Source organism: Melospiza melodia, chromosome 25 (assembly GCF_035770615.1).
Source record: "Melospiza melodia melodia isolate bMelMel2 chromosome 25, bMelMel2.pri, whole genome shotgun sequence".
NCBI lineage: Eukaryota > Metazoa > Chordata > Aves > Passeriformes > Passerellidae > Melospiza > Melospiza melodia.
This window is the reverse complement of record NC_086218.1, coordinates 8388131-8411189: the sequence shown is the minus strand read 5'-3', so window position 1 is coordinate 8411189 and position 23059 is coordinate 8388131. Positions and strand designations below refer to the sequence as shown.

The following is a 23059-nucleotide window of genomic DNA, read 5'->3' as shown; positions in this document are numbered from 1 at the left end:
GAATAATCCTCCTTGCTCAGCAACCCTGACCCCTGATAAAAGATTTTATACATGTGTAAGATTTCTGCCCCACAGTTTTTATTACAAGGAAAGAATTGGCCAACACAAAGACAATTTATTTGTATCAGTGATATCCAGGAAAGCCATGGATTGCATTGCTCAAGTACAGGTCTAAAACCAAGCCTCTGCTTGCAAAACCTGGAAGGATCCCAGGTCAACAGGTGCACTATAAACCAAACAAACATTAAAACTGCAGATTCAACAGCTCCACGTGTTGCTTCACACGGATTTTCCCCAGCCAAACACAAAACACAAACATGCTGCCCAACTTACTTGTTCCTCAAGCTGATGTTCTCTGGCTTGAACACATCCTGGTAAGCTGCCTTATTGCCAAGGATGAGATCCAGCCTGTGCACGGCCTCAACCACTGCCCTGCAAGAGAACACAGAACCACAGTTTCAGGAGAGGTCACCTGGGATCACTGCAGATCAGAGGTGGCTGCAAGGAACCCCATTTAGTCCCACTGTCAGCACACTGCCCTGTACCACCACATCACAGTCACTGATCTCCTTTTTGCACTCTGAAGAAGGTTATGGAATACAGAATTATAGGCATTTTTCTGCAGAACAGTGGTTTAATCACCATTTACCTCTGCCTGTCTGATCAAATACATCAATTATTTCTACAGCTGCAAAATCAGAAATGTCTCTGGACTCGCTGGCAACCTCAACAATTAAACCTGCTATACCTACATTCAGATTCATTTAAATGTCTTAAACTCTGTGGTTAAAAAATTGATTGAATTCTAAAAACTACTGTTTTGATGGGGTAAGTTTTAATGGTGTAAGATTCAAACCTCCACCAACTCCTGTTTTCTTACCAATCTGCCTGCAAAAGAAGGCAACACAAGTCTCTCGTTTGCCAAAACTTCCCCATCTTTGTTACAGGGATTCACTGGTTGAACCCCTAAAGTTCCCTCAGTGACAGGTAACAGAAAGAGGAAATTTGTTCCAAGGTTTTCTCCCCCAAAAAAACAGAGCAAGCACCCTCCAAACCTCTGAGCCATGCAAAAAAAGTACTTTGGTCAATCATTGCCCAAGAGCCTCCTCCTGGAGGAAGAATCCCACACTGTGTGTAAATCTCAAACACTCAGAAGTTTGTAGCTGTGAACAAATCACACCCCAGCTCTGAACACTGCAGTGAAACAAACCCAGGACTTTCAGCACCATTAGTGCTCAGGGACAGCTCAATAAAGCACAATAACAATAACAGCCAACCCTTCCTACACAAGGGGTCACCTCCAGCCTCTGCCATTGCTCTGCCTGTAGCCAAGGTCACCAAACCCACCCCAGTGGTCCTTGTTCTCCCCCTCAGCTTCAGATCCACCCCACCCACGGTCACTCCTCAAAATCTTCCTTGAAAACTAAAGATGTTACTGCAAAGTCACCAACAGTTCCCTATTCCCAGCAAGGCAAATCTCTCCTCACAAACTCACTACACCCAAAGGAACTTCCCTGAAAAAAGCCCCAGAACATTCCAGAGCTCACACAGAAAATGTCCCATCTCCTGCCACAGAAAGCCTCTCACTGAAGGTGAAGGAATCTCATTTGTTTCCAGTAGGCACAGAATCGGGAAAAGGGAAGTGTGGGGAATAGAAACATCTCATGCAATGCCTTGGGAGAACACCATAGACTTGAACCAACTTCTTACTGAATAATGATGAAGAAAACCAAGGAGATGGTAAGAATCACAGAAAAAATCTTCCTTGAAAACTAAAGATGTTACTGCAAAGTCACCAACAGTTCCCTATTCCCAGCAAGGCAAATCTCTCCTCACAAACTCACTACAGCCAAAGGAACTTCCCTGAAAAAAGCCCCAGAACATTCCAGAGCTCACACAGAAAATGTCCCATCTCCTGCCACAGAAAGCCTCTCACTGAAGGTAGAGAAATCTCATTTGTTTCCAGTAGGCACAGAATCAGGAAAAGGGAAGTGTGGGGAATAGAAACATCTCATGCAATGCCTTGGGAGAACACCATAGACTTGAACCAACTTCTTACTGAATAATGATGAAGAAAACCAAGGAGATGGTAATAATCACACCAAAACTCCAGTTACATCTTGACATCCAGCCCCTCCTGCTCACTGCCCTCTTTCTCATAAGGCCTGAAGGGTGTTTGCAAACTCTGACAGCCCCATACCCTCACACACAGCAAGGAAAGAAGCAAGTAAAATACATTTTGTTTTACAGGTAACAGGCACTGAGTGTGCAGCATCCCTGCAAGCTCATACTGGGGTTGGGACAATCCAAAAACCCTCCAGTTCAGCTGCCCCACAGCAGAACCCCACAAACACAGGCAATGCACATCTCCTGCCTGCAGCCTGGCTCTGCTGTCCTGTGGCTCTCCAAGTCCCTCCACACACCAGGAGCTGACTGGATTCCTCTCACAGGGTGACCAGAGGAAAGAGGAATTGCTGCTTCATTTAATTCCCAGAGAGAACTACAAATGAACTACAATCAGTGATTCCTGACACAGGCAGTAAAGCAGCTGTAAAACAACATTCTGTGAGCAACAATCTCAGCTGTGTGTGCCTGAAACAAGTGCACATGTCCATGAGAGCCAGTGTGGGAAATGATCCCAGTGCCCTGCCAAATGACAACTACAGAAATGTTTCCTTCTAGGGACAGAAGGATATCACCTTCCCCTCAAGGTGGCCCAGAGGGCATCTGCCATACAACCTAATTTTATACAACAGTCCATGGATGGGGACATGCACACATTTGGTATTTCTGCTGTTCTTTCAGTGTTTGTGATGAAACAGAGCTGATGAGCAGAGAGCAGCAAGGCTGACACACTGGGATGTGGTTTGTGAGCCCTAAGGGCTGAAGCGTTGCCTTGTCCCCATCCACACAGCCCCTCTGGTGCTGCTGCAAGAGAAGGAGGCAGGAGCAAAGCAGAATCTGTGACAGCTGGGGATGCCCTGCCAGGATCCCACATCTGGGCTGCTGAGGGAAGAGGATTCAGTGAGGACAAAAGGGACAGGAGCCAGACTCACCCCAGAAATGCTGGGAAACACCAACACAGGTGCTATGGACCATGCACTGCTGGAAATGCACTTTAGCATCTGTGCCAAGACCACAGGTTGAACTTTCCCAACTTTCCCCAGCAGTTAAGAGCACAAATCCTGTTCCAGGACCCATTTTCCCACCTGCTGAGTTTAAACGTTGCTGTCAGACAGCCCATCAGAGCCACAAAGGAGGCACATCAGATGCCAGTCTATTAAAGGAAACAAACACAGCCCATGGTGCCAAGCAGGGTGGAAACAGGCCAATGCCATACAGACACTGATCTGTCCCTTCTCCTCCATGTGATGAACAGTCTGGGATGGAGCAGGACAGCAGGGACATTTGTCCCCTCTGTTGCTTTATTTAGGACACCACTAAGAGCCACAGTGTGTGAGGAGTAAGACATTATTAAGAGGAAAGACCTGCAAGTCATTTAGCTGTGCTGTGGCATGTGTCAGGCCACAAACCACAGTGCCTGGAACAGGCTCCACACAGCACCAGCAGCACTGAGTCCACGGGCTAATGGTTACCCAGAAACCTGTAAAATAAACCTGCTCACCCCATGCCACAACAGGCATTGTAAAAGCACACCCGTGGTAATCCAGCTGCCACATCCCAAGGTGAAACCTGGGAACTGTCAATCCAGGAAGACTTGGAAAAGATCAAAGTTTACCCTAAGAGCAGCAATGGGTCTGGGAGGACACTCTGACAGGCAAGGAGCTTGGAGAGCTGAGCTCAGCTCGCACAGGCTGATCCCGTGGGATCGCCGTTTAGAGCTGTGGCATTCCCGCATCTGTGACTCAAAGGCGCCGCTTAGTGTGACAGTCAGGAGCTCTCAGGCCACGCTCAGCGCACAACGGGGGGCAGGGAACTCCCGCTTGGGGCTGAGACACGGAGGAACTGACAGCAGAATGTTAAGGTGGGAACTGCTCAGAGAACTGTCAGCTACACAGACGGAAATTTGTGGCCACTGCAGGCACTATAAATCCTGTGCTAAAATCACAATGCTTCCTCCCCACTAAAGAAGAGCTGTCCCTGCAGGAGGAGGGTGGCTCCTTTTCTGCTGTAAAAACGCTCTAGAGCAACCACACACCTTATTCTGCTACAAAAACTGAAACAGAAAACAACCCCTCCCTTGCAAGGATGACAATCCCTCCTCTGGCCACAGGCAGTTCTCTGCAGCAGAACGTGAGGTTCTGCTTGACAGATGAGCTGAGCAGCACCAGGAAAACAAAGCAGAGCAGCTCTGGAACCACGACAAGGATGGTTCCAACAAAACACGTTCTGGTTTGCAGGCAGAAGGACAAACATCCCCTGCAGGCCTGTCCCACACTCTGCTGATGTGCTGGAGATCACTGCAGGTGTCTCAGCGTGGCAGCAGCACACACGGAGCTCCTCAGCCCAAGCAGGGCCATGCAGCCCATCCCTCCATCACACTGAGCCCCACTTCTCACCTCACACCAACACCCAACCCACTGAACCCCCGAAGTGCAGCAACGTGCTTGCACCGAGCACAAAACAACCACCACCCACACCTGCAGTTACTGCTGGGCAGGCAAAACCCTGCCCTGCTCTAGAGGAGGGCAGCGAGGTGCCACGAGGTGCAAGGACACAGCCAATGTCACCAAGACACAAAGAAATGGACCCCCATGTAAAATTCATCTCTTGTCTCCATCACTTTGCTCATCTCTGAGAACTGCTGCTGGAACTCCTGTGGATCTGTTGTACTGACAGAGAACCTGAGCCAGAAGGGAACCATTTCTGGGCTGCCCTCACAAAACAGGTCAGGAGCAGAGCAGAGGGGGCCTGAGCTCAGCAGGGCCAGCAGGAGTGCCCCAGTCCTGTTCTCTGACGCCATTTCCAATGGATGGTGTGGAAATGTGGGACCAGAGTCTCGGAGTGCTGAACTGGAAAGATCTGCAGCAGCTGGAGCTGTGCTGCCCTCCACACAGCAGCAGAGTGCCCCAGCTCACACTCCTGCTCATCACATCCTCTTCTGCAGCACTTCTCACACAATCCCTGCCTACTGCCAAAGCCAGGGACACCCTCTCCAAACCCGCTCTCCCTGGATGACCCCACATCTCACCCTTATCCTACTGCATCCCAACAGCGCCTTTCCACTCAGCCCCCATCATTCTCCCTGAATCCCACAGAACTCCTTTTTCCACCTCTTATGTCCTTACTTATCACCCTGGGTGTCCCCTTACCCCTGACCCCCTTCCCGCTCTCCCAGCATCTCTGCATTCCCCCATCTGGCCTGGATCTCCCACAGTCCCTTGGTCTGATTTATCTGCCCTGGAGCCACCAGACTCCTTTTCCCCAGTGGAACCCCTCCATGTATTGCTTATCCTCTCTGGATCTCATACAACTCCTTTCCCCGGTCTTCCCTAAACCTCCTCCTTCTCCTCTCCCTTTGCACTGCATCCTTTCCCTGGGTTTCCCCACACTTTCACTTCCATCTTCCCTAATTTCCATCACCTCCTTTCCCCATCGTCTCTGAACATCCCTCCGCTCCCCTATGCTGTCGTTCCTCCAGAGCCCCCCAACCCCGTCCATCCCTGCTGTTACCTCAATTCCACCATGTCCTTCCCCAGTCCCCCGAATCCTTCACTGACAACTCCCGCATTTCCTTTCCTTCCATCCTCACTGACAACTCCCCCATCTCCTTTCCTTTATCCTCCCTGTCTCTCACCAACTCCTTCACCCCGGTCCTCCCCAGCCTGGCCCAACCTCCCCGCCCCAATTCCCTCCCGTCACCCCCAGCCCCATTCTCCCTCTGCTCTCCTCGTGCACCCCCTGTCACCCTCCCTCCCCAAATCCTCCCCCGTTCCCTGAGTAACCCCCGACCCCTCAGGACCGATTCTCCCCACCCTCATCTGGAGCCGCCCGGCACCGGCTCCCTCCCCTTCCCGGCCCCTCCATCCCCTCCGGCCCCTCTGCTCACCGGTACAGCCGCTTGGTGTGCAGCACCTTGGCCTCCGGCTCGCCGCTCTCGCTGGCGGCCCCGCCACCCTGGCTCATGGCGCCCGCGGCGGGCCCGGCCCGGCCCCGCGGCCCCTCAGCACCGCCCGCGCCGCCGCCGCCGCCGCCCCCGGGCCCGCTCGGCCGCCATGGCTGCCCCCTGGCCCTCGATGCTCTCGCGAGATTTCCCGCGGCGGCGGCGGCGGCGCCGCGCCGGGCGGGCGGGGCCGTGGTGGGGGCGAGCTCGTCTCGCGAGAGCTGAGCCGCCCGCACTTAGTGCTGGCAACATGGCGGCCGCCGCCTCACGGCCGGGCTGAGGGCCAGGGCGGGCCGGGGTCCCCTTGTCCCGGTTGAGGGCTCGAGCAGAGCCCGCCCCGTGATGTGGGGCCGGGAGCCGGGGGAGCGGCGCAGAAATCCCTCCCTGCTCTGGATCCCGCTCTGCCGAGGGGCCCCGGGGACCGCCAGGCACCCGTCGGATTCTCCCCCAGTGGTGTCTTCAAGCTGAACCTTCTCACCTTTTGTAAACATAACTATGCCGGCACGGAACTTTTTCTAATTTCTGTAATAAAAGTTGCTCAATAAAATAAAAATACTTGGTATTATTTATTACTCTGATTGTATTACTATTTTTATAACCATTTTATTACTATTTAACTTTTAAATTCTTTAAAAACAAGTGATTGGCGTTTTTCACACTCAATAAAATAAAAATAGTTGGTATTTCCAGCATTGTGTTAGGTGACGCTACATAAATATTCTTTAGGTGGGAGGGGATGTGTATTAGACGGGTTAATGTAAATTTTACCGTTTAAAAGATGTGACTTCGTGTTACCCTTGGTGCGCTTGATTTGTGGAAAACTCCACCTTGCACATGCAGGATAAACAAGGGCTGACTTGCCTGTCTCCTTTTTAAACTGTGTGAGAGTTTAGAGAGCTCTTTAACTTGGCACACCCGTGTGAAAATGCGTATTTTATGTTTGGCTTTTTGCAAATATTAAAATGAATATTATATGTGTTGTGTTAGAAAGTAATGCTGTATTAATTAAGTAGTGTGTTAAATAGAGTTTTAGGTTATAAAAAATGTTAAAATACAAACGATGCTATGTAGGATACTTTTTTTAAAGAAAGGACTTGCAGTGAGATAGCAGCCACAGGACACCTCAATCTTTCAGAGAAAAAGAATTTATTGCTTTCTTATCAGAAGAAACGAACTTCTTCCCGCCTCAAAGGTGCTGTCAGGATTCAGAGGAAGAAGTTGATGATGACCAGACAGAATCCTGTGTTTGAATGGAATTTATGCATCATGTATGAAGTGTATGAATATGCATCAGGCTATTGTTCTTAAGGGTTAATCCTCTATTAACGTGAGTCCTTTTTCAGGCGTATTTTGCCCAGAAAAAGGCACCCGGACATCCACAACTCTTTGTTTCTATTGTCTCATATTGTCCTAATTCAAATTATCCAACTTATTATTACTCGAATTGTATTACTATTTTTATAACCACTTTATTACCTTTAAAATTTTAAAAACAAGCGATTGGCGTTTCCACACCCGGAACGGCCCGGACACGGCCCGGGGGTCCCGGGGTTGCCCCGCGGCCTCCACCGATCCCCGCGGGGCCGGGCCGGGCCGGGCCGGGCGGAGCTCCCGCCCCTCAGCCCGCCCCACCCGAGCCGGTCGGGCAGGTTTGAGGTGCAGAGGCGGCTGGGAGAGCGCTGGAATCGCGCAGGGTCTCCTGCAGAGCTGGGAATCCATGGAGCTGGAATCCCCCATGGCCCCCTGCCCGTGCCTGAGTGAGTGCTGCAGCCGGGGAGGGGCTGGGGGCTGCGATTGGGGCTGGGGTCCGGGATGGGGTGCTGGAGGTGTGGGAGGCCTAAGGAGCTGTTTCAGCCCTGCTTCCGTGTGTGGAGCTCGGAGGAAGCTCCGTGCCTCAGTTTCCCCACGCCTGTGGGCTCCTGAGGGTGCAGGGATGAAAGTGCTTTGGTTTTGCTCCAGTCTTTTCCCATGTAGATAGTTAAAAATCTGCTTATGGATTATTGGCAGTTCATTGAGGAAAAAGTCTCAGCCCTCCACTGGAAATGTACTGCAGTGAGAGTTGTGAGTATCTAATTCATATGGCTGCCAGCTTTTGTCAGAGTATTTATTTAGTTAGGGCTGGTTAGCCCTATCTCCAGCAATTCTAGAAAAAAAATCCCTTCGGTTCAGACTTGAGCACACTCAAACAGATGTTTTGTTCAAGTGTTCTCCTTGTCAAGCTTCTGGACAAACTTTAAATTGTTGAGGAAAGAGAGAATCTACTTCGTTTTTCTCAATTGTAATTCTGCTAAGATAAGTTTGCTCTGACAGGCAGGACACTCGGGATGAGGCAAGAGACAGGGTTCTCCTAAAGGGTAACAACAACATGGGAGCTCTGCCTGTGCCTCCTGCACCCATGGAAGGGCACCCAGCAGCCCCTTTTGCCCACCCCACATCATTCTCAGCTGCAAGAGGCAGCAAACCTGGCTCATGCTGGCTGTCCCCACGGTTTTGGGAAGCAGCCAGGTCACCTCTCCCCAGGGCTTGGCTGGTCCTGGCCCAGGACAGAGCCACTGAGGAGCCAGCTGTATCATCTGGGCTGTGCCCAGCCAGAACTCCCAGGGTGTTTGTTCAGCAGGGGAATTAATTCCCAGCCAGACCTGCACCTCCAGGCTTCACCCCTCCCAGGACAGAACCTGACCCCGCTGCCAGGGGACACCAGGCACTGCTTTCCCCTCCTAGTGCAAGGACAGGAGGGTGGTGGGGGCTCCAGGAGTGCCAGTTTGCTCCCACTTTGTAACTGGGGCTGTGCACGTGACCCCACACCTCTCATTTCTGATGTGAATTGATCTGTCTCCTTTCTCCAGGGTGAAAGCAGAAAGGACAGGAACTTTGTCCCCTCTGAACACCCCAAGTGCAGGCAGCAGTGTTACCAGCCCCCAGCTGCATCCCTGGCAGTGTGGAACTGAACACACTCATGGCTGCTGCAGACCCTGTCCTGCCCCCTGAGGAGGTGGCTCTGCTGGACCTGGAGAAGGTGGCCCTGGACAAGGTGCCACCAGCCCCAGATGAGCACCTGGGGGACCCTGATGCCACCCTGCCGTGGGACCAGAGTCAGCACAATGCCCGGGGCCAGCCGGAGCTCGCGGAGACAAAGAAGCGCTCGAGTCCCGAGGGAGGCCATGAAGACCCAGAGGAAGCTGTTCCCACCTGCCCCACAGCTGAGGCCGAAGATGAGGAAGTTCCCCAGCTGCCCGTGATGGCATCCCACGTTTTTGTGCCCATTGACCCGCAGTGCATCGAGCAGAGCCCCTTCAAGCAGAAGCAGCACCCGACCCCATGGCCCCGGGAGGAGAGCAGGGGGGATGTTCCCCCCAGTGTCCCCCCCAGTGACAGAGCCAGCAGCCTTCACCACAAGCAGGTCTTCCTCCCCCTCGGCCCCTCACGCTACAGGAACCCACCGGGCTTTGAGGGGCGCGTGGCCAAGCCCCTGGCTGAGGGCTCGCAGTGCCCGTGTGCCAGGGACTGTGGCACTGATAACCTCAAGGCTGTGGCATCGGTGGCAGGGGCCCTGCTCCTCTGCCCTTGCCTCATCTATGGAGCCTACATCTTCCTGCCCTTCGATGCCCCGCTGCTGCCCACCGTCAGTGCCCGCCTGGTCTACACGCTGCGCTGTGCCACCTTTGCCACCTTCCCCATCGTGCTGGGTGAGCCATGGGCTGGGGTGTGAGCACTTTGCTCCTGCTCTAGGCTTCATGAGCCCTGGGGCTGAGCTCTTTGTGGGTCTGATACTCCCACCAGGAGCAGCAGATGGAGCTTTTCTCCTGTCCTGGTGCTCCCCAAAGTCCACCGTGGCTCCTCTGGGCACACGCTGAGCCCCTGTGAGACAGAGTAGAAATTCTCCAGAGTAGAAATCTATTTTGATTTAGGTGAAATGTACATCTTTGAGTCTGTGGTTAGAAAACATAGCTAGGTAGCTTGACTGTAAAGCCTAGGCTCAGGGAAACTGATTCAGTGAAGGACAGAGATAAAGGGGAGGAGACAGAGGGGGATAGACAGAGAGACTGCTGTGAGAGCAGGTCTACCTGACCTAGGAATTCTTTCTGATAAAGAAGAACTAGCAGCAAATGTCACGTGAAATTCGTAAAAATGAATATGTATGAACCTACTGTGAAATTGTATGCATATGTATTTGAGAGGGGGATAAAAAGGGACCTGAAGTTCCCAGAGGCACTCATGTCTTTTAAGGAGAGTAATCTCCACATGCATCCGGTGCTGTAATAAACACACCGGCTTTACAGTTTTCACAAAGTTGTGGAGTTTTTGGCTGTCTCCACAAAACACCTCTCTCTGTCCCTCAGGAATGATCGTCAGCGGCATCTCCCGCCTCTGCTCCTCTGCCCTGGAGCCCTTTGGAGAGCTCCAGCGGGAGGTGGAGATCCACCGCACTTACGTCTCGCAGTCCGTGCACCTCTTCATCCTCTACTTCTTCAACATGGCCGTGCTGGCCACCTACCTCCCACAGGAGCTCCTCAAGCTCATCCCACTGCTCACAGGGCTCTTCGCCATCTCCAGGTAAGTGGCTCCTTCACCCCAGGCTCTGTCAGTGCCAGCACCATCCCTTGGAGCAAACTCCCGCTCTGGCAGCGCCTCACCCAGCTCACCAGAGCCAGGAAGGGTTCCTCTTCCTACAGCAGGGAAATCCTCAGATTTCTGCTCAGAAACTGAGTGCCAGCCCCAAATCCTCACTGTCAGAACCACTGAGTGCCAGCCCCAAATCCTCACTGGTCAGAACCACTGAGTGCCAGCCCATAGCATCCCCCCAAATCCTCACTGGTCAGAAGCACTGAGTGCCAGCCCCACAGCATCACCCCAAATCCTTACTGGTCAGAACCACTGAGTGCCAGCCCCAGATCCTCACTGGTCAGAACCACTGAGTGCCAGCCCCAAATCCTCACTGCCAGAACCACTGAGTGCCAGCCCCAAATCCTCACTGGTCAGAACCACTGAGTGCCAGCCCCAAATCCTCACTGCCAGAACCACTGAGTGCCAGCCCCAAATCCTCACTGGTCAGAACCACTGAGTGCCGGCCCCAAATCCTCACTGCCAGAACCACTGAGTGCCAGCCCCAAATCCTCACTGGTCAGAAGCACTGAGTGCCAGCCCCACAGCATCACCTTGGCTCTCAGCCCGCACTCTCTGCCTCTCTCCAGGTTGATTTTCTGGATGTCCTACGCCATCGGCCGCTCCTTCCGTGCCTTTGGCTTCAGCATGACCTTCCTGCCGCTCCTGGCCATGCTGCTCTGGAACCTGTATGGCATGTTTGTGCTGGAGCCTGAGAACCTCCTCTCCCTGGCACTGCCAACGCCCGAGAGCCGCTCCAAGGAGAGCAGAGCCAAACTCCGCCACTGGGGCTGAGGGAGTGAGGTGGAGTGCCTGGATCCTATGGGTTTGAGCTTCCTTCATGCCCTGCCTCAAGAGTCCTGACAGCTGACAGATCCTGCTGGGCTCCTTCTCCCTGCCTGGACACAGGGAGGTTTTGCTGAGCACACAGAACCAGCTGCAGACCCTCTGCACCAGGAGACTCCTGCTGGATGGTGAACAAGAGCAGGACACACTGAGCCCTGTTCCCTGGGAATGGGTGGGATTTGCTTCCCCTCCTGCTGGAGCCAGCTTTGCCCAATAAAGCCCTTACCAAGCAGCTTTGTGCCTGGTTTGCAGAGGGTGAGTTAAATTTCTCACAGAATGACTCAGAGCTTCGCCTACAGCATGCAATCATCCGGCCTCAAAATTATGTTTCCAAGAGGGAAAAAAATGTTTCCCCCAGACTGTCCCTCTCCAAACCCTGCATCCCACTACAGGGTCCCTGCATAGCCAGTCTCACCCTGTTTGTCCCTCCTCTTCCTCCTGGTGGAGAGTCAGCGCCCAGTTCTCAAAGCAGTGGGTTGGATGGGAGGGAAGAAGCTGGATTGGGTGACATGGCACCAGCTTTGCCACTGGCCAGGGCAGGGATGGCCAGTCCTCCCCAGGATGGGTGCTGAGCCCCTTCTGCAGACATGAATGGACCCGTGGGAGTGGCATTTCTGACAGCCTCAGTTGTCAGTCCTAACCCAAAGCAGTTAAAAATCCACCCAATCCAGGAAAAGCCACTCCAGCTCCAGATCTGCCCGGTGTCTGGCTTGTCACACCTCCCATCCTGCAATGCTGGATCACAGGAACAGCTCGCCCCAACCAGAGAATGGGAATCAAGGAGCTGAGGGACTGCCATGAAGCTGTGTCTTGCTTTGAAAGCCAGGTGTCCACCCAGGAAGGCAGGAACCTCCTCTGCAATAGAAATTGTGACCCCCTTCTCTCCAAATTATTTTAACTCTGAAATCAAAGGGCTTTCAGGCAAAGACATGGGGAAAGTGATGTATACATACACTTCTTTACTGATATGTATATGTGTAACTAGGCAAACAACAATGTGAAAACCACGTTCACTCTCCTGTGAAAATTTAAAAAGTTTAATAAAGGGCAATAGGAGACAAGGACCATGGAGCAAAGGATGTTAGGGTGCATCTTGGCAATCAGCCAAGACCACTCTGTTATCTTACACCTTAAATACCTTATCCCTTACATCAGCCTGTTGCATATTCATATATCCTTATCCAGAGTAAACTTTTTCCCCAAACTAGTTTAATGTTCCAAGAACTGTTCAGCATATCTCCTCCTTTGATCCACCTTTTTAGAGTATGCTTATTCCTGGGTTGTGGTTTTAATCCTTTTTTATCATCATCTTCAGTTTTGGGTCTTGGTCCACACTGTCTTCAGGTGGTGAGTGCTGATAGTTGGCAGATCTGTAGCAGGTGCCCCCATCCTGTGTTCTTTGGATGTTATCCCATCCAAGCAGGCATTTTAACACAAGCATCCTTATATCAGCTATTTCACTACTATGTCTAAGCTTAATTAACAACAGAAATAAAAACTACATCTTTATTACAAAGTTATTTCAACACCACGCATATCTGTGTTAATGTTTGCAAAAAGCCAATATTATAATATGTATCTATAACAAACAACAACGGCAGCACCACCAAACAAAACTAGAAAACCCCATAAAGTATCTTTGTTAAAAAATGGGACCACACTTCTGTACTAAGTGATTTCAGCATTTCTTATAAAAAAGAAAAGGCCTAAAGCAAGGGGCTTGTGGCCGGAGCAGGAGCGTTCCTGTCAAGGATGCTACAGTGCCAGCACTGGGTCTTCTTCAACAGCGATATCCTCGATGTTCCAGGTGGAGCAGCGCAGCTTCCCTGGGTCAGATGCCCTTTTTATCCTGTTTTTACTCCCTTTGGATTGTTTTTTGTTGGGATCCTTCATGTGCATGAAGGTTTAAGGCGCTTGATTTGCCATTACAGTTCTGTCCAGGCTGGCTCCTTTCCCTTAGAGTGTGGTGCACTTTACTCAGGTGTAATACAGTAAGATGCGTACTGCATTTCTTATAACTACCCTTTGAACCCCTCTTACAATATGATAACCAAACTAAAAGTACATGCTTTACAATTATTAACTATTTTCCATCACTTTCTAACCTGTTTTTGACATCTTTTTCCCTCGAAGCCGTTTCCCCCCGCGCTGCAGTTCCGGGCACGGCCGGCAGGGGCGCGGGTGGCTCCCGGCGGGCAGGGCGGGTGCGATGATTCCCCCGCGCCTGCAGGGGGCGCTGTGGGGCGGCTCGGCGGGGGCGGGAACTCACGGGGGACCGCGTGAGGGGACCCAACCTTAACCCGCCCCCCCACCAAAGAAAGAAAGAAAGAAAGAATTAAACCGGGAAATAAAGAAAGAATTAAACCCAGTTTGAATGCATAAAAACCAGGGCAGACCGGGATTCCAGCGCACAGCAACACACTGCGGGCAGAGGGTCCCGCCCAAGCCTGTCCCGGTGGTTCAGCGCCACATGCGCTGGTTGTGAGCTCCCAGCGGTCAGGCCTGTGAGGAAAATTAATCCACAAACACCAGAGGTTTATGTCCAAAAAGGAGACAGAGGAGTCCTGTAACTTTATTCGAATGAAGGGAGAAGTCATGTACATTTTCCATGGAGTCTCTCAAATTTTTGGAGGACACAGCCTCCTTTTTACCCTGATTTCCCAGCCACGTTTCTTTCTCTCTTTTCCCATTGCCTGAGGTACTTGTGAGGTACAGACTTCCCAATACTCCTGATACCTAAAACCTCCTTTTAATTTAACCCCCTTCCCCCTACCTCTTTGTCTTTTCCATGTAACAATCAGTGGGATTCCTATGGAATTTATAGTTCTTCCCATTGTTTCTTTCATCGCTCAGTATCCAATTTTATTTATCAGCAGACGTACAGTTTGTTTGTAAAGACAAATCCCTCTCATTCCATTCACAAATCAGCAGAATCCTTCCCACTGTTTCTTTATCTCTCAGTGCTGGTTTTATCACGGTTTGTTTGTAAGGACAAATGCCTCGTTCCTTCCAGACTGCAGGGAAACGGGCAAACAGCTCCCTACAAACCCAAATTGGGTCAGTGGTCTAGAATTGGGTCAGTGGTCCCAGGGATGAAGTCAGGAATGTCTTCCTCGGGTCTCTGTGACCCTGTGTCACAATCCAAAGCCCCCTGCTTAATGATGGATTAACACATTAATCCATCATTAATTAATAAGGTGCTGGGCATTGTTCCAATGTATTCCTATAATGGTTCACTTGCTCTACTTTCTTCTACAAATGAGCTCATAATATAACAATTAGCTTTGGCTTAAGCATCTAATAATCATTAACTTATCGTTGGTGTATTTAACTTCAATATTCAGAGGAATATGGATTTGTCTTTACAAACAAGCTGTGGGTCTGCTGGTAGGTAAAACCAGCACTGGGACATAAAAGAAACAATGGGAAGGGTTCCACTGATGGGTGAATGAAAAAAGAGATTTGGTTTTATAGATAAACTTTAGGTTTGCTGATAAATGAAATTTATAGATATTGAAAGATGAAAGAAACAATGGGGAAGAAAACCCCCTAAATTCCTCAAGAATTAAAAATTAAAAGGGAGGGTTATACATTAAAGGGGAATCTCTGGTATCAGGTGTATTGGGGAGTCTGTACCTCTCAAGTACCTCAGAAATGGGGAAAGACAAAAGGGAAATTAGGATAAAAAGGAGGCTGCATGCTCCAAAAATTTGAGAGACCCCAGGGGAATGCCCCATGGCCTCTCCCTTCATTCGACTAAAGTTACAGGACTCCTCTGTCTCCTTTTTGGACATAAACCTCTGATGTTTGTGGATTAATTTTACTAACAATATGAATGGTTCTAACCCTCAGCTAAAATCTTTAACTTTTTAAAAATCATGATTCACTACAACAAGGCTTTGTCTTCCCCTCTCACAGTTACTGATCCCCTCCAGCTCTCAGGGTGCCAGCAGGAAGGAAAATACAGAGAATGTGTAGACTGGATGCATTAACCTCTGACAGCCAGCACAAGAAGGTGCTTTGCAGAGAAAGTTTAGTCTCTTCTTTATGTTAGGAAAATTATTGGAGGGTACCCTCTATGCCCCAATAAGCAGAGGCTCTTCTTTCCAGGCACGATCCTGGAATGTGGATGGGTGTGAAGGAGTCTCCTGCAGTGAAAGGGTGAAGCCCAGACTGGGCTGTGGAGATCCAAGTGCCTCACACCCAAGCAGGGCAGGGGCTGGCCTGGGATGGAGGGGTGGAGGGAGCCATGGCTTGTGTGAGAGCTGCCCCTGCTCCAGTGCCAGGGCAAAGCTCAGGAGCTGCTGCTGTAATTCCAATTTTCTTGGCCTTTCTATCCAAGTGTCTGATTGCTCACATTGCTGAGACCTCTGGGAGTCAGCTCACAGCAGCCAGCAGAGGGGACGGGCTGGGATGGAGGGGTGGAGGAGGTCACTGGCGACTCCCTGCTGGCCCTGGGACAGGCTGTGGGGGAATCTGGGCAAGGGGGACACGATCTGGGACATGTGTGTGTCACATGTGCACAGCAGTGTCCAGGGAACCAGGCCAGGTGTCTGTGGTGCAGTGTGGGCATGGCTGCTCTGCCTGGTGTGTGTTTCATCCCTGCCACCAAGAATAACAAAGAAAACTCCCAGCAACACTTCTGGGACAGCACTTCTCACAGCTGATCATCTCAAATTACTTTTCAGAATTGTGCAATGTCTTGCAGTGGACTGTCAGAAGTTAAATGAACTAAATTCAGGCTTGTCTTACAGCCTAAGGAAAACCAAATAAACTCCATTTTCTCAACCTAGACACAGGAAGACCATTTACCCCAGGTGATCAAAGACCAAAGTCTGGGAAAGAACAGGGGGAAAGTGCATCTCTCTTGGCTGCTCTTACACATCATTGTCAACAGATCAAAAATCCAGTGAACTTGACAGCTGCCCAGCTGAGTGAACAGCAAACAATCTGGGAATACAGGGCTAGGACCAGAGAAAAGCAACCAAAGGACATGGGAGAGGAAGAGGGAGAAAAAGCATAGGCTGGGGAGAAGAACACTTGAGGACAGGAGCATTGCATCTCTGGAAAAAGAAAAGGGTATGTGACTTTATCCCCAAAAAATGGGGTTTGCTGGAGGGAGGAGTGGGGAAGGACAGTGATTGACTAAAGGAAAATGAGACTGGTTTGACCCAATCAGTGCTCAGGTTCCTCATTTATGCCTCTACTGGCTCAAAGTTTTTTAACTAACTTCCCTTCTGGAAGTTGTTCTCCCACCAAGAAGCCCTCTGTAGCCTGCTGCAGCTGAAGTTCATATCAATACAAGATTCCAAGGGACGGTGTGGAAATGCAAGGACAACAAGTGACAGAGTGATGGGAAGGTAAATCTTCATGTCCTGTTCACAGATGCCTGGCACAGGGAGCTGAACTGACCCACCCTAAAGCTGGGGGAAAAGGGAGCAATCTTCCCAAAAAAAAAAACAGGAAAGGGAGAAAGCTCCTGCTCTGAGCTGTTAGCCAATGACAGGCAACAGAACTAGGCAAAATTAACTGTACCCTGCTGAAACATGGACACCCTCAGCAGAATTAGGCACTTGATATGAGCCTGAACAGGCCTGAAATGCAGCAGAGAAGATTTCTATCAATTGCTTAGGACTTTAAAAACCTAAGCTTAAATAATCATGTATCAAAGCACTGTTTCTCTTTTTGGTAATCAAACTGTCACTGTGTCATGCTGCATTGCCTCCATAATGTCTTGCTTTGTATAAAATTAGAGACAGGAGTGTGTGACTAAACTCAGAGTTCCTGAACACATTTAATTTACATTGCCAGGTGCTGAGGCCAGTTGGCACAGAACAACTTGCTCAGCAGCTTCAGCAGCTTCCAAAACTACACCTAATTCACTGCTGGGGAGTGCTCCCAGGACACCTTCACCTGAAAACTTTGTCTGGAAGTCATTTTCAAGAGCACTGCTTGGCACAGAGGGAGTGCAGCAGGGACCTGCCCCTGCTCAGGTGAGAGCTGCCCCTGCCCCAGTGCCAGGGCAAAGCTCAGGAGCTGCTGCTGTAATTCCAATTTCCTTGGCCTTTCTGTCCAAGTGTCTGATTGCTCACATTTCTGGCGCCTCTCAGAGTCAGCTCACAGCTCCAGGAAGTGCAGAAGGAATTGTCTGTGGAAACCTTAGAGAGAAAGCCAGCACTGTCCTAGCTGATCCCCCAGCATGGGCAGCAGGTAAAGGGGGGACTCTGCCCCTCTGCTCTGCTCAGGTGGGACCCCACCTGCAGAGCTGCCTCCAGCTCTGGGCTCCCCAGCACAGGGAGGACAAGGAGCTGCTGCAGTGAGCCCAGGGGAGGCCACAGAGATGATCTGAGGGCTCTGGAGCTCCTCTGCTCTGGGCACAGGCTGGGAGAGCTGGGGGTGCTCAGCTTAGAGAAGTAAAGGCTCCAGGGAGACCTCAGAGCCCCTTCCAGGGCCTAAAGGGGCTCCAAAAGTCTGGAGAGAGACTTTGGACAAGTGCCTAGAGTGCCAGGACGAGACACTCATTGGCTTCCTAATGCCAGGAGCAGGGTTATTGGGATATTGGGAAGAAATTTTTCCCTCTGAGGCTGGTGAGGCCCTGGGACAGGCTGCCCAGAGAAGCTGTGACTGCCCTGTCGCAGACAACTTTTATGAAAAATCCTTTCCTTAGGATTTTTTCTCCTGAGAAGCTGGGAGGCCTCAGGAACAAAATGCAAACAATGGTTATCTGCTGCTGTGGAATGCAACAGGTGGATCTGGGATTGGTCTCATGTGGTTGTTTCTAATTAATGGCCAATCACAGTCAGCTGGCTTGGACACTCTGTCCGAGACAGAAACTTTTGTTATCATTCTTTACTTTCTATTCTCAGCCAGCCTTCTGATGAAACCTTTTCTTCTATTCTTTTAGTATAGCTTTAATGTAATATATATAATAAAATAACAAATCAAGCCTTCTGAAACATGGAGTCAGATCCTCATCTCTTCCCTCACCCAAGAACCCCTGTGAACACGGTCACCCTGCTGCATCCTTGGAAGTGCTCAGGGACTTGAAGCAGCCTGGTCTATTGGAAAGTGGCCCTGCCCACGGCAAAGGGGTGGGATGGGTTGATCTTTAAGGTCCCTGCCAGCCCAAAGCAGTCTGTGAGTGTTTGAACTCCATGGAATATGGTATAACCTGAAGCACAGAGCAGTTTCTTTCACACAGATGTGAACAAGAGTGTTATTATGAGGCCTGAGGGATTAGAGGAAAAAAAAAACAGAAGAAAATTACTACCACCTTTGCCTCTTACCTGCAGGACAGAAAACAATTCTGTTTTACAGTGGTGAGTTACTGTCAGGCTCTGTGAAATGGCAGAATCAGTGGACAGTGTGTTCCCTTCCAAGGAAAACCCAGTGCACTTTCCAAAAATACTCCCAGAATTTTGCATTTCTGTGGTGGTTTGTCACACAGAGGATTTTTGGTGAATATATGGGAATAGAATTGCGTGTGAGGGAGAGACTGAGATAACATCACAGTGAGGGTTAAGTTCCTTCTTACTCTCTTATTGCCTTATTAGTGCTAAAATCTGTAGCACAATTACCCACAGCACTCCATTTGGCAGCTGCTCGTTGTTAAGTAAACACATATTCCCATCAGATAAATACACTTTGGTGTCATAAACTCACATAGCCACCAGATACAGCTTCACTTCCAGCGCCCTCCTGTCTCCTGTGCAGATGGTGAAACCTGAAAGAAAACACGAGGTTTGCTCCCAAGAGCCATCAGCAACAACTTGGTAACATGGTTTTCATTAAGAAATGCTGCTCTATTTTTAAAAATTATTAATCTGGGGATTAATGGTGAAAACAGTCCTAAATTGGTTTGGAAAGCTGAAAGTTGCATTAGGCTTTGTCCCAGAGCAGTGAGAGTGGCAGCAATGCTGATTTCTGTAACAGACACACGTTGCTGTTGCCAGAGCCCAGATTTCAGTGAGGAACAGGCACAATGGTCACTGTGAAACTTTTCTGGAAGCAGGGACTGAAGCAGAAGTGTCCTCATTCTTCATCCTCTAAGTATCCAAATCATTTGACAGCTAATTCCTGAATCCAAACACTCCGCAGTGAAAAAAACCAGCGAGCAGCAGAGAAGTCTCACAAAGGCAATCCTGACAGAGGCTTTCCCAGCTCTGGGGCCCACTGCAGTCGAGTTAACTGCTGGGATTTAGAGAGAAGCCCATCAAGAGGAGAAATGCCAGCTTCAGATTTCAAATCACTGCATTTGCAAGCTGCTTCTGCCCCAAGACTGAGCTGTCCACTGCCAATGGGACGGATGCTGTTACAAAGAAAAAGTATATTCCTGGAGAAAAAGGAAACATAAGGGATTAATAATTGAGTTTATAATTTACTTACTTAGCCTAAAAATCCAGCTTCTACAACACAGTGCAATTATGAAGAGCAAATGGGCTAACATGTGAACATCCTTCTTGTAGTGCAAGAATTCTCTCTTTATTTTCATTTTATCAAAATAGAATAGGTGTGGAAATTTGCAGGCAATCCCAACATGGGAAAAGACGAGGATCTGACTCCATGTTTCAGAAGGCTGATTTATTATTTTATGATATATATATATATTATATTAAAAGTATACTAAAAGAAGAGAAGAAAGGATTTCATCAGCAGGCTTGAAAGGAATAGAAGAATGATAATAAAATCTTGTGACTGACCACAGTCTGAGACAGCTGGACTGTGATTGGCCATTAATTAGAAACAACCACATGAGACCAATGACAGATCCACCTGTTGCATTCCACAGCAGCAGATAATCATTGTTTACCTTTCATTTCTGAGGCCTCTCAGCTTCTCAGGAGAAAAATGCTGGCAAAGGGATTTTTCAGAAAATATCGTGGCTACAAATAGGGATATCCTCAGAGCACCCAAGTAACTACTCAGGGAAGTTGAAGCACTTGGAGAAACTTGGAATCGGGCTCCAAAATGTCCTGTTTACCTTTACAGTCTCTTTTACTACAAATCAGATTGGTCACAGCTAGGAAGGAGGATGGGGACGCACTGGGAGATCAGATCCAGCTGGAGCTCTGTGTCAGGGGGCCTGTGATGAGCAAAGAGAGGAGGGTGCAGTGCCAGCCCCACTGCCCAACCTCTGCAGGAGCACGAGACCCTTGAGGTGCCATTATAGAGGACAGCAGTGTTCAAAGTCATCACGTTTAAGGGCAAGTTTTAATTCTGTAAAAAACCTTTTCTTCATTCTGACTGTCCCTCAGCTGATGATGCCTCAGCTCCAGGTTTTGGTATTGACACCAAGCAGCACAGCAGCCCCTCAGCCCCACTCCTGTTAGATTTGCAGCAGCCTCTTGGACTGCCAGGCCACTGAACCAGGTGAGAGCTTCCTGCCTCACAGCCATGCCCATTCCCCCATGGGAAAACCCTGAGCTCAACATTTGGGTTTTTTTCAAGATGGTCCCTTCTGCTCTCCAAACCTTCCTCAGCTCAGCAAAATGCAGCTTTCCAGTGCCTGAAGGGGCTCCTAAAAACTGGAGAAGAGCTTTGTACAAGGGCCTGGAGTGCCAGGATGAGGGGGAATGGCTTCCCACTGCCAGAGGGCAGGGCTAGATGGGATTGCCATGGTTTGACACTGCCCAACACCAGGCACCCAGAAGAGTCACTGGTTCACCCTCCCTTGCCACAGCTGGGTAGAGGAGAGAAAAAAATAATATATAGGGTTGAATGATTTGAGATAAGGACTGGGAGAAAACTCTTCAAGGGCAAAACAGGCTCAGGTTAAGGTTGCAAAGTGAATTTGTTACTGACAGAATTAGAGGAGGATAATGAGAGGCGAAATAAGCCCTTAAAACACTTTCTTCCCCCCAGCCCCTCCCTCCTTCCCACTGGCAGTGCAGGGAAACAGGGCATGGGGGGTTTTGGGTCAGTTCATCCCTCAAGTTCTTCTGCTGCTGCTCAGGGAGAGGAATCCTGTCGGTTTCTCGGCTGTTTTAATGACCTGGAAAGGCCCGGGGTGGCCTTGGGCAGCCCGCGCTCCAAAGGACAAAAAGAGGTTTTTTCTCGGTCTCGGGTGTTTATTAGTTGTTTATCTAAAAGATTTTCTCTCAGCCCGACAGAGGTCTGCACAGCCAGCCAGCCATGAGCACACTGAGAGCCCCCGGGGCGGTCACCTATCTTTATACTCAAAACTACGTATAAGATATTTACCTATTTCCCCCAATACCTTTTACCCTTATTGACCAGTACACCTTTAGTAAGAACCAATCCCAAAGTGCCACCATCACCACAGAAGATGGAGGCCAAGAAGAAGAAGAAGAAGAGGACACACCCCAATTCCTCCATCTTACTTCTTTAGACCCCCCTGTACAGAAATCTTAAACCCTGTGTTTTACACTATAATTAACCTATCCCTTCACAATTTATCCCAGTGAAATCCTCCCATCCTCATACAGGTGTCGTCTCCTGTGTAGGATCAAAGTGCAGCCACCAGACACTTCTGGCAACATTCCAGGACTCCCGAGCCCCCCAAGGGTGGTCTCGGTCACTCTGCACATCAGTCCTGAGGTGCTGAGATCCCACAGAATCCTTCCCCTGTGAGGAACTTCTCCAGCATGAGCCTGCTCTTGTGAGCAGCAGCCCTGCTGGTGAATTCTCCCCACGGGCACACAGCCCTCCCAAGCTGCTGCAAGGTGAATTCCCCCCCCAAACTGCTGCAAAGTATTTCATACTTAAAGATGTCATCACAGAGGCCTTACCAGCCTCTCTCATCGGCCCAGCCTTGGCCAGCAGCCTGTCCATCTTCAGAGCCAGCAGGGATTGACTCTGCTGGACATGATGGAAGCTTCCAGCAGCTTCCCACAGGAGCCACCTCTGTGGCCCCCCTACTACCAAAAACCAGGCTGTGCAAATCCAATACAGGGATATTGGGAAGAAATTTTTCCTTGTGAGAGTGGTGAGACCCTGGCACAGATTGCCCAGAGCAGCTGTGACTACCCCATCCCTGGAAGTGTTCAAAGCCAGGTTGGATGGGGCAGCCTGGACCCTTCCTGTGAAGAAACTTTCTCAATATCCAATCTAAACCTCTCCTGGCACAACCTGAGGCCCTTTCCTCCTGTCCTGTCCCTGTTCCCTGGGAGCAGAGCCTGAGCCCTCCTGGCTGTCCCCTCCTGGCAGGAGCTATGCAGAGCCACAAGGACCCCCTGAGCCTCCTTTGCTCCAGGCTCAGCCCCCCCAGGTGCTCCAGCCCCTCCCCAGCTCTGTTCTTGTCTCTGGATGCACTCCAGCCCCTCAGGGTCTTTCTTGTCATGAGGGACCCAAAAGTGACCCCAGGGTTTGTGGTTCCTCAGCAGTGCCCAGCACAGGGAACGGGCACTGCTGGTCCCGGTGCCACACCATGGCTGGTACCAGCCAGGTGCCCTTGGCTGGGCACACACCAGTTTATGTGCAGCTGCTGCCAACCAGCACTCCCAGGTTGTTTTCCAGCTCTGCAGCCACTTTTCCCTAAGCCCTGGCACTTTGTTGAGTGTCACACTACTGGATCCAGGCTCTGCAGAG

General features: G+C 50.2%; 2 protein-coding genes across 3 annotated transcripts in view; one reads left to right on the top strand and one right to left on the bottom strand.

Annotated features, from left to right (window-relative positions):
• The window catches only part of SMG5 (SMG5 nonsense mediated mRNA decay factor), a 31583-nt gene extending 25476 nt beyond the window's left edge, over positions 1–6107 (bottom strand). For both annotated transcript variants that reach the window (XM_063176586.1, XM_063176587.1), the window contains exons 1-2: positions 6011–6107; positions 334–432 (exon numbers count right to left, since the gene is read on the bottom strand). In XM_063176586.1, coding sequence (XP_063032656.1) covers positions 334–432; positions 6011–6087 — 176 coding nt within the window. In that variant the 5' untranslated portion in view covers positions 6088–6107. The remainder of the gene's footprint in view (positions 1–333; positions 433–6010) is intronic.
• A 1589-nt stretch (positions 6108–7696) lies between these two features.
• TMEM79 (transmembrane protein 79) lies at positions 7697–11744 on the top strand. The gene is made up of 4 exons (XM_063176241.1): positions 7697–7821; positions 8911–9750; positions 10405–10618; positions 11257–11744. The coding sequence occupies exons 2-4, from the start codon at positions 9021–9023 to the stop codon at positions 11459–11461; spliced, it is 1149 nt and encodes a 382-aa protein (XP_063032311.1). The 5' UTR covers positions 7697–7821; positions 8911–9020; the 3' UTR covers positions 11462–11744.
• The last annotated feature ends 11315 nt before the right edge of the window (positions 11745–23059 follow it).

Excerpts from the sequence above, each read along its gene's own strand:
- TMEM79 (XM_063176241.1), top strand. The coding sequence starts at position 9,021 with ATGGCTGCTGCAGACCCTGTCCTGCCCCCTGAGGAGGTGGCTCTGCTG. Across the intron at positions 9,751-10,404 it reads CACCTTCCCCATCGTGCTGG|GAATGATCGTCAGCGGCATC; the intron begins GTGAGCCATGGG and ends TCTGTCCCTCAG. Across the intron at positions 10,619-11,256 it reads GGGCTCTTCGCCATCTCCAG|GTTGATTTTCTGGATGTCCT; the intron begins GTAAGTGGCTCC and ends GCCTCTCTCCAG.